Below are 13,467 nucleotides of genomic sequence, written 5' to 3' on the forward strand. Positions count from 1 at the left end.
AATGCGCGTTCGTTTAATCAAATTAGGCAGTATTTTAAAGTTCCAAGCCTGAAATGAAGCCGAGTCGTAACAATACTTTCTTACAAACCCAATTCGCCCAGAAAGTATGAATTAATTGTAGCTAGACTTCATTAGGTATTTAGATTAACTTAACAGCGAATTAAAAGATTTACGAAGTACCGCCAGTCGTATACTTTCGACAAAAAACCGCACCAGGAGTTGAAAATGCCTTTCTTTAATGGCAGCGATATTAATATTCATAGTCGTTGAATCTGCAAATTACAATCCGCGATGTCACAATTTTGCCAGCTACAGTCAGGTTTACAGCCTTAATCAGACTTGCACCGAATTTCAATATTTTGACCATTGGTAATACGAACACGCATGATTCATTCGTTTGGCAATCAACTTCTATTGTTTATGATTGTCACTAACGTCTATTTCGGAATGGAAATAGTCCCTCGTGCAATTTGATTTGCTACAACCAGACATCAGTATGCTAATTTAACTTTATTCACATTTGCAGAATAGGATTTTCACGGTAAATCCCCAAGCTTCAATTGAATATAATGACTATATGGCTTCATTTATACACACCCATCGCATTTGAATATTAACGAGGCGTTATTTTCAAATTCACTACCTGCACCTATTCTTACTCGAGCAGTGGGATTAGCAGGTTAGAGATGAAAAAACTGTAAATAATGCGATTCATTGAAATTACTTTGTTCGTATAAGTTTTATTGTTATTACGCGAACTCTATAAAAGCCAAACTTCTTCAAAATGGTCTGAGTAAGCTACGAAAGCGTCCCAACTTCTTCTCAACAGCCATATCTCATAAACTTTTCGTACTTGCAAACGAACAAATACATGTTGGGGTTATCTCAATAAATAACCATTATACAAAGTATTAGAAATGTTTGTTGCCAAAATAAACCATTATGCATATGTTTCAGATTGGAAATGTAAATGAGAATTAAGTAAAAGAGAAATTAATTTGTATAATATTACCATTTGCGAGAAATTAGTTGCTCAACAGGTAATTAACTGCTAACTTTTGCAGCGCTTCAGCCGCTAACTGCAATCAATTTCGCTAACTGAATGCAAGCGTACAATTTTAAGTTTGTGGAAGCTTAGATTCACGAGAGATCTTCTAAAATAAGAACAAGATTTCTGATTAAATTCTTGTATATACTATAAATCGAAAGACGAGTACAAATAATAGTTTTGTAGCAGCTTACCTCATAAATACGGGTATATGTATCTTAAAAGTCTTGAGCAAGGTGGTTATTGCTGTATTAGGTAAAACGTTACGTACCTACCTACTCTTGTCAAATTTTCGATTTTTTTGTATGCGATAGTTTCCAAATTTGCGTTATACTATCAAACCAGACCTTCTTTTGTATATTAAATACTTGCTTTAGCTTCATTTAACAATAAAAGAGTATGGCTTTGCTTAATTAGTTTATTAACAAAAAGTGCAATACAATTTTACACAAATGGAGAAATTGCGCCCAACAGATTTGAAGGAATTGAACTCAAACATTTATTGAATAAAGTTATGCTTATACATACTAAAAATTACCTCATAAAACTCAAAACTTCGACTTTTGGAGTAAAGTACATTTTTTTTTCTAAGAATTGCAGTATAATATTTTACTTAAAATACATTACAATAATATTTAATGCACTATTGTGCCAAGTTCTCGAAGTATGATGAATTTTCCACGGTACCCATTCTCCTGGCGAGAACAGTATGTTCCATCGTAGAAAAATGTTTTATTTGTTGTAGAAGCTATTTATGAACATTTACAATACCAAACAAAGTAAACTTTACAGTACCTACGTGGTTTTTATACCTTTTCTCCTTTTCGGTTGTAGGCAAAAGATGCAGCTATGACTATTCATACACAACAATTTGAAACGCGTTCAAAATGCCCAATCAGATTCAAATTCTACGGGCTGAAACCGCATCTGTTGGTTAAAAAAAAATTCAACCATTAACATCCACCCAGGCATCCATCCACCTGATGGTAATAGTATGTCCATAATTTACAATTTATTGTTGCTATTGCTATATGTTAGTCTAAAATCACCCCAAACTAACAGAATGCAATTATCTGAATAATGACCGTTTGCACCGACAAATTAAAGACATTAAGGACATTAAGGATTATTGTTTGAAAAACTGTAACCAATTTTAAACTTTCTTTATTTATTTGTGTCGACCACTTGCGTGTGGGGTAAATGTAACGGGCTCGGTGTCTTCCATATTTCAGGTTTTTCTTCAGTCGTTTTTGCATACTAGTTTTAAAATCTTGGTCAACCAATTAATTGTGTATTTATTTTACGATCCAAATAGAGTTCTCATGTTCAGTTTTATTTGTCTATTTGTGTCCAAGATCTATCTCAGGTGTTCAACAAAATTTGTGTAACTGATTTCTTTGGAATTTTCGAAAGTTGAACGATTACTGAATCCTCTGAATTATTCGACCATTTTGAGTCATTAGGATTTTGTTATCTAGTAAATGCCGGAGATGTACGAGAAGAGATCATATAAATTCTAAGTTTCAATTTTTGTTTTAGTTGAGCTAGCTGGTCAGGTGTGTTGTTGATGGTGTAGTTAACCGCAAGCTATTGCACACAGCATTTACTTATTTGGCGCCCCGGCATTATTTATACGAAGTCCAACGTTGGACCACAGCAGTACATCTGGATCAAAATATCAATAATACTTTTCAAAAACTTTTATAAAATTTACACAACCACTCTCGGTGGTCAATTAAAACTTCCCTTTACAGTCGTGTATTAAAATATGAAATGGTCTACCACAACACATAAAACTATACACGCCATTATCAAAATTTAAAAGTGCATTAAAATCTTGGGTAAAAGACCGATAATATTGAAGAATATTACGAGTATGTTAGAAGTATTTAACAATTAACATTCTACTCATATGTATTCTATAACTTTTTCTTGACTTTTTTTCTCAGCACCATAATAATAATCGGTGAACATACCTACGTCGAGCGATATTTTTAGTTGCGTTTTTTGACAATTCCAACTTTTAAATAGAACAGCATGTGCACTATTTAATTTTTTCATTCGCCAAAACATTTGAGACATATTCCACGTACAGTCATTAACAAAAGTAAAGAAGGCAAATATGATTCATTACGCAATATAAAGAAAGCGACGTTTAGGCCACTGCGAAGATGTCTGCACGTTTCTTCATTATCGGTCGACTGTAACACATTTTTCAAAGAAGGAGCTCTTTTTTAATAGGGACCATGATTTAACTTTCTGTTGAATCATATCCTTGTCTATCTAATAGTCTTTTCAGACATTTGAAAACCCTAAAGGACTGTTCAGAGTACCGAAATATAGAGATGGACTGCGCATGCCAATGTTAAACCTGGATACTGCATGTGAGAGAGAAGGGAAAACTAAGAGGCAAGCTCTCTCTTACAGTTACGCATCTTATTGGTTCGCGATTGGTATGCGACAAACAGAGCGTGGCGTCACACATCGCGATTTAACGCAGTGGTTATAGCTCTCACCCTGAATGACATTCGGGGATAGATATATTTAGTTAAATTTTTAGAAGCGGATTTTTGATTCGTTAACAAAACTTTTAAAAAATCTCTAGATCAAGCCTCAGATTGGAAGAATGTTTTGAATGTAAATGTAATTACATGCTAAATTTAAGATACTTCAAACATTATACTCTACTTCATTCATATTTCTTGATAATAAGGTAATTATAAAGTAATAAAACCCCAAAAAGAACATCTACCAACGTAGTTTACGGGCCTTTTGTACGGTAGGAGGTATGTTGGTTGCCTAAGCTGCGGGGTTTACCTAATCGGCGATCATTACTTTCGTCAATGACCGTACATTCAATGTTTCTAGTGAAAATTCTCACTGGAAGACAGAAAAGCATACGCAATACCCTTCATAGGTCCATTTGATGATGGCAATTTAAATCTCTATGATTATTTAGCGCAGTTCTACAGTCGTGCCAAATTCGACAGCCAACAAACGTTCATGGATGAGGGAGAAATACGGAATCACAATCCCCTGATCTGACGTCGTTTTCTTCTTATGAGAGATGGCCAGAGATGTCCATTTTGAATACCTTTCATATTGACTTTTTTGTGTTCTTATATTATCAAGCAATAAACAGTACAATTACATATTAGTTTTGAAGGTTGTCGTAACCAATCCCTGTACTCAAATAATTTTCCCCTCGTAATGTTAATTTTTGCAATAGATTTCCGAACCAGCTATAGGTATGAATCCAAAAAGAATAATATTCAAGATATTGTATTGACCCCTGTTAAATGACGCACACTTTATAAAAACGTATGTTGCACAATACGGTGAACACGCATCAATTTTTGCCACCTTCACGTTAGTAAGGGAGGTATTGCATTTGGGTAAAAAATGACACCCCACTTTTTGACGGAAATACACGTTTTGCACCAGGAATTCGAATCAAACAAAATCTCGAAGATGTCGACCGGTCGGTCGGTCTGCTTGTATTCTCATTTCCGGTTAAACGTGTGAACCGATTGGAAACAAATTTGGCTGATGTGCGGATGGTATCTGGGCTAGCCACATCAAATTTTCTTTCTTCGAAAAATTTGCGAACAAAATTAAGGATGACGCGTATACCTACGTTTGCATTTCTTGTAAACAAACAACATCCATAAAAAAACATGAAATAAAAAGAACAATATTATGTAGCTTTTTATTATACAATCTACACATGCAAATCACTTATTTCTACTATGAAATTTTGTAAATTATAAATCACGGATATGTGTGGATTGTTAAGGTGTTAGAATTAAATTACTGAGGACCCCCTGTTGAGTCGACAACTGTTATACATCGCCAAAAAGTATTATCTAACATCATTAAATCATATTTGACGTATATTAAATTTTTATTTTAATAACCTTTTTATATTGTGTCGATCCACTTGAAGGCCCTCTTCTATTTTTTTTTAAATACATGCAACGACATTGAATGCCTAACCTCCTAATCACCCAAGAATGAGTAGGATAAACAAGGCCAACAGATGCATTATTTCTTGAGATTTATCTGGAGCATTATAAACAACTTTATACCATCCTTCAGTAGAAAGGACAAACCTTCATTGTTCACACGTTTATTAAAGCTATTACTCGTGCTCAAGCACAATGTACCATCATTTGTCACAAGGTCGACCTCTGTGATCGTGAATACATTTCACTTTTACATGTTTCACGTGAACGTAAATCACGCGTCCCATTGAATTTTCTTCACGCGTTTATCTAATAAAAAATTAAGCTCGGGGAGGTTTAACATAAATTGCGCTTTCACCGCGCAAGTGGTACCTATTTGTACCTCATATAGCAACAAGTCCTGTATTGTAATAGTTGCTCTTTATTTGCATTGCATAACATGATAGCATTATTTTTTATATTCTCTTATCAACTCATCGAGGTGGTTACCACAAACCTTGCTATTCATCGATTATTTTGTACATAATTGGGGTACTTGTAAGTTGTAATGACTTAACACCGGAGATGTTTTCTTGTACGAGTGGATAACTTCAACCATGAGCACAAAAGCGATCAGAACCGCCTACACAAAATCTGAAAGGTTTCAATAAACCTCTCATTTTCTTTATGTAGATAGACGTATACGACGACAGGATGGTGGAATTTTAATTTTAACGCTGTAAAAACGGCATGAAAGCACCCGTAAATGAGTTTTATATAAGAAATTTTATGATTATGAAGCTTATCGACTTTCTAGGGTCATAAATCTCAAGAGCTCTTGATTGGTGAAAAGTACCCTACCCACACCACAAACATAACCTCTTTAACGACGGCACACTCAACCGGTGTTAGGAAAACCATAGAAACATTTTTTATGAGGATACAGTTCAACAATTATTGTTTTCCGGATACACCTGCCCAAAAAAAAATTCAATTAACAATGATCGGTTGTAATTATAACATGACAATGACAACGTTTATAAAACTAGAAAGCTAATTAATCACGATGAGTTTCGTAAATTACTAACAGGACAATTTTCAATTTGTATTTTGTTACTAGAATTTTCCATTTACTCTTGATTGATGCATATAAACGGAATTTAACACAAAATTCGTTCCCAGCTGACTAAATTAATAAACATTTCTAAGTGGTAGGTTACCTCCCTAGATCCAAACAAGCGTGGCACTTAATGTCAACTACACTTATCCTTTATCGATTATAATGTAGGACGTTTTTATTAGAAGCGCTTGTTGTAAATTGTATTTATTGACGATTACATTGCACTATAACTCTAACAGTTATCACTTAGCTAATCAGATAGCTTCTTAACTTGTTACGTTATTCTTTAACGGTGAAACTCTCTTGAAAAATCATTTCCCTCCAAGCTTTCAGGAAAATGCACGGATATTGCAAATAAATTGTAGTTTAGTAATTCCATTCATGCTAATCGCAAATTCATGACTGCCTAATAGATGTGTTACGATAATTTACATATAAATAGAATTAAGCGTATTCATCAAAAGTTTATAATTGTAATTTCAGTGGGCATGAATAGATGCAATATGGTACGACGTAACCAACTATTATAATTATGAGGTTTTCTGTAGATTCAGAAATTAATAATGTTAAAGTATGAAATAGATGAAGATCCTGGCATGCGAGCATAACGCATTGCTATTTATCTCGGCAACACCATTTCCAAACAGTTTGGTATAGGTATCGTAACGTGCTTAGCTTTATACACAAGTGAATTTATTTATATTTAGTTCAGAATAAGTTTTTCTTAAGTATTAATTAATTAATTAAGTTTAGAGCCCTCTTGAAGACATGAACTATCACAAAATACTTTGTTTTGAAAAAAGCTCGCTACGAAATCGTTTCCATTTTTAATTGCACCATAAGATGCCATTTAGCCGAACAAATGTTGTCCATTATCACTGTAAATCTTCGGAGGCTTTTCCCGCCGGTTAATAAACCTCCTTTATGCTGCATCTGTGGATAAATCCGTTACTAATTCTATGTGCACTGTTTTACGCTCATAACAATGCAAATGTAGCCCTTTATAAAAGCACTTTTTGAAGCAAAATCAATAACCGGTGTTGAACAACAAATGGCGCGAATTATGCATCTCTACAGGTAGGTACGTTTCCGATGAGGCAAGCTTGTGGTTTATGATTTACTTTTAAAACAATTTCTAACGGTACTTTTTATAGGGTTTTGTGCAATAATCTTCCCTAACTGATCATAATATCTGCCGAGGAGTCTGTGAGATGACTTCTTCTGGCTGCAGCGAATAATTACATTGTTTCTGGAAAAATTTTCTCAAACTTGCTACTCCACAACGACGCAGACGACTACAGTCCTACATACCATCACTATTAATTTAGTATCAAAAAATCCAGTGCTTAAAATTATACTAACTTTTTTTAAATAGCCACTTTGTCTGTTTAGTAAAATATCCGTCCGGTCTACCGCGTAATTAACTTCCTCTTTATTTTCGCGCTCACTTGTTAACTTAACCGTGACTTAATGAATTTTTTTAAGCGTAGTATTTCATCCACGTAATAAGTTCGCGATTGGTTTCTCGCTACCGCTTACCGATTAATGTTCGAAAAACAAACCCTCCCTACTTTCTCAATTTTACGAAAACCGCCTACAAAATGGTACAAATAGATTAATGCAGTCGATATCTTATAGACTGCGCCTACTTAACCCAATCACGCGCATATAGAGGCCACTAATAAGTCGGCCTCACCTCGAGCAGGAAGAAGGCCAAAGCCTATTTATTAGTGAGCAACCCAGCACCTGCGTGTTTGTATGCTACTGTCCATACCACTAACCTACCGCCTCCTGCTTTTAATCTAAACATCTTCAATAGAATAGCTATTTATATATCAAGTACATAAACTGGGTCTTTATGGACGAGCCGTTTATTTAGCCGAGCGAGCTTCCGAGCGAGGCACAAATAAACAAGGCGAGTCCCCATAAAGCTTATTTATGGACGCGATATATACAAAGCTTTATGTACGACTGCAACAACCCTTAAAAATGAAAATTTCATGGAATTCAATAAACGATAAAATCTATATATCATTGACAACAGATGTCAAGTATTTCTAAAATACTTGAATTTACCTTGGATTGACACCTAAGTACGACTGTCACATTTACAGGCGGCCGTTGTTATTTATCATTATGGACTAGGCCATAATATTGCAAATTATGGCCACTAATTGCGACTGTAATCACCGCATTATCAAGCAGTCGTACATAAAAATAATTTTGAAATCTCAAAATAAGGTTAAATAGGTAATCAATTATTATACTAAATTTCTTAAAGCTTCTAAGTTCTTTAAATCTTTCCCACAACGGATAATTTGATTATATTATTTCCTTAATACAAAAAATAAAAGGAAATAAATGAAATTGATAAATTTATTGGATATTTTGTGAACTAGAACATGTTAGGGAAACATTATGTTAGCAGTTTTACGTACCTATACAATAAAGGCTGTAACATGCGGCGAAATTACAAGCTCGAGTAATAATTTATGTTGTTGAATGTTCACTGAATATGTTCAAACGCCCTAAAAATGCCAAACCAATTAGTAGCTAATTAGGATTTGTATTATGTAAGTAAGTTATTGACTGGTGGTTTGTTTCAGGCCGTCTAGGATATGGTATCGGAGGCCCTGTATTCATCAGCTCCTCGATAGCAACAGCAAGCTCTATTCAACCCTCCTTTGTTACGCAAACGGTGTACGGTTTCCTCGATTTTACTACAACTATTGGCAATACGGTGATGGTATTTTCACCGCAAAGTGCTGCGCCAGGTATTGTATAAAGCGCAACTTACTACCTATACGTGCACGTTTCTAATAGAAGGATTTAGACAGCCAGTAGTAGTTAACAATTAAAGTAGACTGAAGAGGAAAGTTTATTACTGGCAAGAGCCCTTTTCAACCTCCCTTAATTTCGTACTTACGTGTAACAACTGCAAAATCATTTGGCGGTAATCGTAAACCGTTTACGGCGCTCATCGATTCTAGACACTCATAAGACATATAATAAACAGGATCGTATAATCCTGGATCGTTTGTTTCAGATCCCGAAAAAGACAAGACCACAGAACAGGCAGTAAACGCAGTTATAGATACACAGCCCGTAACGTCTGCCGCAACACAGCCTCCACCAACTATAAAACCAAGTAAAACGCAAACTAAAACTGAGAATAAGCCATCTGAGAAAACCGAAAAGATCTCCACCGTTGGCGTGGTTAGTGCTCAATCGAAAGCACCCGCAGTTATTTTAAGTAAGGTAGAAATTGTATCGGATCCTTCATCCAAGGTAAATGTAGTACAAAGTTTGCCAAGCGTTGTAAATTCGCACGAAGACGTACAGAGTAAAATTGAAGTTGTGGCAGTTCCGGCCAGTAAAGTTTCATCAAAGAGTATTGTAACTAAAGTTGAAGTAATATCGGGAACGTCAAAAGTGGAACAGCCCGCTGTCATATCAAGTCGCGTAGAAGTTTATGAAGGTCCAAGTTCTAGCTTGGTAACCCCACATCCAGATCTGTCTAGCGATGTTGATGTACAGGCAGCGGAAGAGGCAATTGTTGTTGGTAACAATATAGGGGAGCCGGAATATGATTTTCTGTCAAGACAACCGTCAGAAGTCGTAGAAGAAACTTATAAAATAATAAACTTAAAACCTAGCTCAAAGTTTCATTTAAAACCGCGTCCTTCGGCAGAGCATAAAAACAAACAGAGTTCGACGGCACGCTCCGATCCTCTACATCCCACGGGATTAGTTACAAAATTAGGAGGAACTATTGTTAAAGACGGTGTTACAACGGTTCATGAAACGAAAGTTATTGGAACTTATATTGCCGGAAAGTACGCGCAAGTTTTACAAAGTACGTCTCACATTCAACAACAAAATTCGCAAAAAGGCAAAATTAAACCTTCGCCGACGTTGAGGATATTGAAAACAGCGGCTCCTTCGTTAGGGAAATCAAACAAGCATCATTTGGAGCCAACGCCTGCGAGTTCTGTTGTCATTCAAACTGCAGTTGCGGTCGAAACTCCTAAATCGTCTCGTAAACCGAGCTCTAAGAGATTCAAGAATCGTGTAAAGGAACAAGAAAGTCCCGAAGAAAATGAAGCAAGGGATATCACGACTCCAAGTACACCGAAACGGGCGGGCAGCAAGCTGCGGCCTACTCAAGCATCGAGGAGCACGCCAAAGTAAGTATTATTTTACTCTAGCAGTAAAGCAACACAAAACAATGTGCACTAACACACTTGTAAATAATACAGACAGCACACATCACAAAGACCGCACAAACGTAATAAAAAAAATGGTGGAAAAACTGCACGACTTGCAACTGTATCTGTACACAGCGATCCGCCTCCGACCACAACCCCAGCATCATCGGGTTCGAGGAAATTCCAACCTCGCAAAAGTTCCAACTCAAAACAGAAGACAAGTACCGCAGCGCCAGAGCCGAACACGGGCTCGTCGAGAAGAAGTTACAAAGCTCGTGCTTCTCAGATTCATCCTTCAAATGCTGATCAGTCATCTGGATCAACTAGCCTTTATAAATTTAAACTTAATCGCGCTCCTGGCAGGTGGCAATATAAAACGACTGCCAAACCTAGAGTGACCATTAGAAAACAAAGCGAAGATGAGAATAATAACGTCACTACTCACTCATATTCTGAATCTGACCTCTCTTCTCATTCCAAATCCGACGATGTGGAAGGCTTGGTCGGATCAGAATCGATTACGACCGCGGTTGATGATGAAGCATCAACTGACAATAAAGTGGACGGCGCCTTTCCTTTAGAAACCCTAAAAGTGGAAATCTCTACTCCCCCCGATTTTAAAGACACCTACTATGAAATTGCTACCATAAAGTCTCCATACACCTTTAAGGTAAGAAAAGCACTGCAAGTCACACGTAGATACACAAAATTTTCAGATCGGTACTGTTAAAAATACCAGATACGTCACTGTGACGTCAACGTTCCAGCGAACCATTGAAAGCTCTTCGGCTGACAACGCCATCGTTCCGACGCATGGCGAACCATTAACCGAAAACATCTTGGCAACAGCTTCCCACTATGAAAAAGATAACAACTTCCTGGATTCAAGCGTAGCAACCTTACCGCCACTCTACATGGCGTCCGACATGGAAACTCCACCGCTGGAGACAATGACTGAAACGTTCAGCACCACTCAAACAATGCTAAAGACGCACATTTTGCCAGCGGTTCGAGGTGGCAACATCACATCCAGCTATACTCTCGTGCAGACTTATTTAGTGACGCGCTTCGTAACTGCCACCAAAACGCTACCACCGATGGACGCCTACCATTTCGTCCCTAGCAAAACCTTGAACGAATTCAACAGCTACTTAGACGAGGCAGGTTCCGAGCTCAACCTCGAGTTGGCATTTGGCGATGAGAATGACAACGAATCCGAAGGTTTACCACGGAGAGTATTCCCAGCAGACTTAGACTTGGCCAATGTCGGTTCAAACTTCGACCTTTCCGACGTGGACAAGTCAAACTTGTCCGCTCACATGCACTTACGGTCCAAAAAGGCTCACCCTCCCACCTCGCCCAAACCGCCGGTAAGCGATCCATTGTCAATCCCCGGATTGACACCAGAGCAAATCGCTTTACTCAGGCTGCTCAATCCAGCGGCGGCTCAAGGTCAGGTGATTACTACGTCTAAGCCCGTTGTTAAAGTTGAGACCGTGTACGAGTCGCACGTTCTTCCGCTTTTCAACGGCCACAGCACGATACTAACCACAATCTCCAAAGCTCTCGGAACCGTAACTAAGACAGACTACGAATTCGGCACAAGTACAATTTCGCCAGGCATACCAAGCATACCAAATCTTCCGATTGCGCCCATCGGCGGATTATTCCAGCAGCCGCAGCAATTTGCTGTAACAAGTTCACCGGTCGTTCAAACGACTGTAGTAACTGAAACGGAAAGTAAGATTTTAAAGCTTACCTTCGGCGCGAAGACGCTGTACACGACAATTTTATCAACAACGGTAGTTCCAACTGTATTGACAACCTATATGACGGCATCGGTTCCCGTTCAGCCTACGGCAGCTTTCCCCGGATATTTTCCAGCTCCCTATCCGCCATTTCAGTATTTGGGTTGACGTGAGTCGAACAAGATAAATGTTAGAACAGTAAACAATAAATTCACTATGCGTTCGTTAAACTTTATCGATTTGTAATAAAAAAAGGTGCTCCGATAGTGATTTTTTTGTGTCTACAATTTATAAAAGAGAGTGACTTTAACGAAGTGGGTCGTCACATGTGCAATAAATGGACTTGTATCATCATACTTTAGGCGTATTCTCATATCATGCTTTGTATATAAAACACAATACCTATCTAAAATTCTTCATTGTATAGATTCTATTGTAAATTTATTCTTATTCTTAATTAAATATTAGTAAATTTATTCTTAGATCAGAACAATATTATTTCAGTCTGATAGTTGGTAAGTAGTTGAATTATTCAATTTGTGAGCGTAATGTATTCTCGACTTCCATTATTTGCAGGTCTAACTTCAATGTTGTATACAGTATAGTCTTATAATAATACAACATTAGCATTAGATTTAAAATGACAAACTGATGCTAATTTTTGCTCGTCACTCGATAAAACACATTCGATGTACCAATGGACAGTATTTAGATGACACTAATTCATAGGGATTCAGATGCCACGGCCGGATAACCAACTAAATGAAAAGATATGAGCACAAAACTAATTTCTAAAAAAAGTAAGTAACTAAGCATCTTTAAAAAATTATGACTAAAACTCATAAATAAAAAATTCCTGAAATCAACAGTTAAGACATTTTCTCCGATATGATGAGTTTAAAACGACCAGAATTTGCAGAATTGAACCTTTACATAATAAATTATGGGCAAAAACCGATTTCTTGATTTCTAAAGCAAATAAGACGACCGAGAAAAGACGATATTTAAATCTAAAAGCTATATAAATGCATATTTTGAACGATCGGTTTTAAGTCATATTTCATACTAATATATGACATTAAAAATAATTATTTCCTGATATAATACTTATTTTCTCAACAGTTTTAACCAATTATGCAAAAAATCAAAATCACCACAAGGAGGACTTGCCGTTAGGTTTACTACACGTTAGTTAAATTATTGGGTATCGGCTTCCACTACCTACCTACATGAGTATCTGGAAGCCGATACCCAATAATTTAACTAACGTGTAGAAAAAATCAAAGATAACAATAGATTAACAACAATGGCGTAAACATTCGCCATTCGGGTACATAGATACCATAGGTAAACAATAAATCTATGAGTTAGTAACATCAATTACATCTGAAATAAACCA

General features: G+C 36.7%; 1 protein-coding gene across 2 annotated transcripts in view; it reads left to right on the forward strand.

The window, feature by feature from the left end:
- The window catches only part of LOC116168678, a 184,345-nt gene extending 171,795 nt beyond the window's left edge, over positions 1–12,550 (forward strand). Inside the window, exons 6-9 of one of the 2 annotated variants that reach the window (XM_031484618.1) lie at positions 8,719–8,886; positions 9,159–10,299; positions 10,372–10,990; positions 11,037–12,550. In XM_031484618.1, the coding sequence (XP_031340478.1) occupies positions 8,719–8,886; positions 9,159–10,299; positions 10,372–10,990; positions 11,037–12,236 (3,128 nt within the window). In that variant the 3' untranslated portion in view covers positions 12,237–12,550. The remainder of the gene's footprint in view (positions 1–8,718; positions 8,887–9,158; positions 10,300–10,371; positions 10,991–11,036) is intronic. The other variant, XM_031484619.1, reaches the window with a different exon arrangement.
- The last annotated feature ends 917 nt before the right edge of the window (positions 12,551–13,467 follow it).

Source organism: Photinus pyralis, unplaced genomic scaffold (assembly GCF_008802855.1).
Source record: "Photinus pyralis isolate 1611_PpyrPB1 unplaced genomic scaffold, Ppyr1.3 Ppyr1.4_LG4, whole genome shotgun sequence".
NCBI classification, from domain to species: Eukaryota; Metazoa; Arthropoda; class Insecta; order Coleoptera; family Lampyridae; genus Photinus; species Photinus pyralis.